The sequence below is a fragment of the Phocoena phocoena genome, chromosome 10 (genome assembly GCF_963924675.1).
Source record: "Phocoena phocoena chromosome 10, mPhoPho1.1, whole genome shotgun sequence".
Lineage (NCBI taxonomy): Eukaryota > Metazoa > Chordata > Mammalia > Artiodactyla > Phocoenidae > Phocoena > Phocoena phocoena.
Window position 1 is genome coordinate 42,120,229 of NC_089228.1, and position 4,184 is coordinate 42,124,412.

The following is a 4,184-nucleotide window of genomic DNA, read 5'->3' on the forward strand; positions in this document are numbered from 1 at the left end:
TTCTGGCTCTTGGGGTGGCCTGGGGAAGTCTTTCCCCCTATCTCCGCCTCAGTTTTACCTTCTGTAAAAGGAGCGAGGTCCAGGTGAGCACTAAGGTGAGACATCTCAGGCCCGCCTCAGGCGTGACAAAAGCCTCCCTCCGAGGACGCCATTCCCTCAAAGTGCCTTCGCCGCTTGGAGTTGGACTCCGGCGGTGTGGCGGGGCCGCCAGGGCGCGTCCGCAAGCTTCGCGAGCCGGGCCAAGCCACCCCACCCCAAACTATCGGAAAACAGCCACAGAAGCGACCGTCCAGGCCCACGCGCAGGCCTCGGAGTCCCACCCCCGCACGCTGCCTACACCCCTCCCGGCCCGCCCGACCACGCCCCCGCTCCCGCCGTGGCGCGTGCAACCCCGCCCTCCCCGGAGTCTCCGAGCCTAGCGGGCGGAGGGCGGGGCGGGATGGGGCGAGGCGCGCGGGAGGCGGAGCCGAGTCGGGGAATCCTGCTCCCGGCTAGCGCAGGGCCCAGCAGAACCGCCTGGCCGTCCGAGGGCTCCCGCGTCGGGGGCGGCGGGGAACCCCAGACACCAACGGGCCGGGAGGGAAACGCGCCAAGCGAGCCGCCGCCACCGCCTCCGCGCCGCCCCCGTGGGCTGAGGGGGGCCCGACGCGTCTTCACTCCGCCCGCCGCCAGTCCCCGCGGTCCCGCCGTCCGCTCGCCGGCTCGTCTCCCGCGCGCCATGCAGCCACCGCCTGCCCTGCGCGCGTAGGCGCCCGCCACAGGCCATGCTGCCCCTGCTCGCCGCGCTGCTGGCCGCCGCCTGCCCGCTGCCGCCCGCCCGCGGCGGGGCCGCGGACGCGCCGGGCCTCCTCGGGGCGCCCCTCAACGCCTCGGTCAACGCGTCGTCTGCGGACGAGCCTGCCGCCCCGCGGCTGCTGGCCTCGGCTGCGCCCGGGGCCCCCGAGCGCCCCGGCCCGGAGGAGGAGGCGGCGGCGCCGTGCAACATCAGCGTGCAGCGACAGATGCTGAGCTCGCTGCTCGTGCGTTGGGGCCGCCCGCGGGGCTTCCAGTGCGACCTGCTCCTCTTCTCCACCAACGCGCATGGCCGCGCCTTCTTCGCCGCCGCCTTCCACCGAGTCGGGCCGCCGCTACTTATCGAGCACCTAGGGCTGGCGGCGGGCGGCGCGCAGCAGGACCTGCGCCTCTGCGTGGGCTGCGGCTGGGTGCGCGGCCGCCGCCCCGGCCGCCTCCGGCCCGCCGGCGCCACCGCCGGGACGCCCACCGCGCTGCCCGCCTACCCCGCAGCCGAGCCCCCCGGGCCGCTGTGGCTGCAGGGAGAGCCGCTGCATTTCTGCTGCCTGGACTTCAGCCTGGAGGAGCTGCAGGGCGAGCCGGGCTGGCGGCTGAACCGAAAGCCCATCGAGTCCACGCTGGTGGCCTGCTTCATGACCCTGGTCATCGTCGTGTGGAGCGTGGCCGCCCTCATCTGGCCGGTGCCCATCATCGCCGGCTTCCTGCCCAACGGCATGGAGCAGCGCCGGACCGCCGCCGCCGCCGCCCCCGCCGCCGTACCCGCTGGGACCACCACCGCCGCCGCCGCCGCCGCCGCAGCCGCTGCCGCAGCCGCGGCCGTCACCTCGGGGGCGGCGACCAAGTGACCCGCCCCACTCCTCCCCTTGTCCTCCCTATGTCCGCGCTCTCGGTGCCTTTCCCGCCGGGAGACTCGGCCGGTGTGCTTCGTGCAGTAGTGACCGTTAGTTCTTCCGGGGAGGGGTCCGCGGAAGAGGCCCCAGCGTGTGGGAAAAGCCAGGTTTGTGCCGCGCTTCTGGCTCCGAAAAGCAGATGCAAGCCCTTGCCCTGTAGGGTGAGATCCGCAGCTTGGAAGACGGAGAGGAGGGAAATGGGGCCCTTTCCCCTCTTTGCGTCCCCCTGCCCTCCTTCCTCCCCGCACCCACGTGCCCTATATTCATGGCAGAAAATGACCAAATCCTGTGTATTTGTTTTATATATTTAATAACTGTTTTAAATGAAAGTTTTAGTAAAAAAAATCAAATTGCTATTGCTGTAGTAAGGGAAGCTCTTTGTATCTGAACATAGTATTTGAAGTTTGTTGTTTTTTAATTTATTTAAAAGGGGGAGGAGGCATGGGAATGATTTAACACTGATATATTGTTACCGCTGAAAATGAACTTTATTAACCTTTTTCCAAGTCGGTCTATCCAGTGACGTGGCCAGATGGGCGTTTCTTCTTGTACTTATGTGTTTTTTTGGCTTTTAATACAGACATTTTCCTCCAGAGATGCGTATGGGTCTTTATTTGATTCGGAAAAGGAGTCCAAGAATTACAAGATGATTCCCTGAAACGTGAGGAAGGGAATCTTCAGAAAGTGAGAGAAGGGCTAACTCTGTCTCCCTTACCTGTCTGGGAGAGGCGGGAGATGGAAACCATACTACTGACCCTAATGGCAGTGTTTTTGCCTCTCACCACGCGGCCACCCCCACCCCTCAGCCTCACTGACACCCGTCACAGCGGCATACAGGGTTTTATGTGATTTATCTTTTTACGCATTTCCCTCAGGCCCTGCAAAACACCAAGTTAAGTGCCAAAATGGTGAAATCGGTAGTTCCTCTGAGCCAGGTGTCTTTCATGAAAATGACCCATTTTAAAAGGCATGTAGATTTCCTATTCATATGTGTAACCTTTAGTATACGAACACATTTCAAAAGCTGGTTTTAAAGCCTGAGCTATTTCGGCATTAAGATTTTTTCAAGATAAACTCTTACAGACTAATTAACACCTTAAAAAAAATTTAAGCTACTTTCTCTTGTTCCATCTCCTCCCCACTTTTGAGTGAATACTTGATAACTGTTCTAGAGCATACTGTTCTAGTGAATACTAGTTATCGTTCTTGATAGTTCTCAAAGTGGTGTCCCTGGAACAGCAACATCAGTAACACCCGGGAACTTGTTAGAGATGCAGAACTGGGGCCCTGCCCAGGACCTACAGATGCAGAAACTCTGGGGTGGGGCCCAGCAATCTGCTTTAACAAGCCCTGTGACAAATTCTGATGGGATTCAAATTTGAGAACCACTGTGTACTAGTGGAAGAGAACCTTCAAAGTATGTAGCCTCCTTTTATCTCAAGATGTCTCTATTATATCAAAGAAATGGGACCCTTTTTTCACAGGAATCTGTCTGGAGGAGAGTCTGGGTCATTGCCCTGTAGCTTCAGTTGTTCCTGTCTCTTAGGGGTCCAGGATATCTCTAGCAGAAGCCAGCCTCTTAGAGAGGAAAGCGTGAGGGTGGCAGTCTTCCTCTATCTCCTGATCCAGGCATTGGAGAAGTTCAGTATAATGCAAATCCGCTAGCCTCACGCGTCACTGTAAACCTTCTTATACCCCAAAGCAAGGTAGGTTGTGAACTGCTCTCTTCTCTAACCCTGTGGTAACTAGCAGGGGAAAATCAATAACTTTCCTAAACTTGGTCAATTTTAATATAGTCATAGCATTTGTAATTCTGGAAGGCATATTAAGAATTCCTAGGATAACACACACACATACACACACAGTCACCCTGATTTTTCCAAGATGAAAATTGAGGCTCAGGTTCAGCATTTTGCCTACAATCACACAGCTACACAAAAAAGCAGAGCTGAAACCAAACCTGGGTCTTCTGCCTCCCTGACTCTTATTTTTTCATCACCAGAAACTGCCCTTTCTAGGTGAATTAGGAGCTAGCCACTCAGAGTCTGATCCTCTGTTGACCCACCCCTGTCACTGTCAGATTCTGTGTAGTCACAAATGCAAAGGAGCCAGAGAGCATCAATTTTTTAAATGAGACACTCAGGCACTTGATAAAACTTTCTATGTATTTTTACACACACACACCTAAAACGTATTTAGATCTATCGATCAATCGTGCTACACACACACACACACACACACACACACGTTGGATGACCGGTTAGTTCACTATGCTGACTTTGGCTGCTTTCTAAGAGCCAGAGCTCTAAGCAGGAGACTGCAAAGTGAGGATGGAGCCTGTGTCCTGTTGGTCTCTTTAAGTTGGCACCATCCACTGGGTAAAGGAAGTAAGACGCTGGCAGGCTCAGCTTCAGGGTCTGTGCTCCTAGTCAGTTTGATTTGCATCATCTCAGTAGTGAAACACTTCCAAAATGCAGTTTACTAAAGTACTAAATCAGTACT

At 56.7% G+C, this 4,184-nt stretch overlaps 1 protein-coding gene across 1 annotated transcript; it reads left to right on the plus strand.

Annotated features, from left to right (window-relative positions):
- Window positions 1-653: 653 nt before the first annotated feature.
- TMEM158 (transmembrane protein 158) lies at window positions 654-2,277 on the plus strand. Its single transcript, XM_065886241.1, has one exon. It carries the CDS (start codon window positions 765-767, stop codon window positions 1,635-1,637), a length of 873 nt encoding a protein of 290 aa, XP_065742313.1. The 5' UTR covers window positions 654-764; the 3' UTR covers window positions 1,638-2,277.
- Window positions 2,278-4,184: the final 1,907 nt, after the last annotated feature.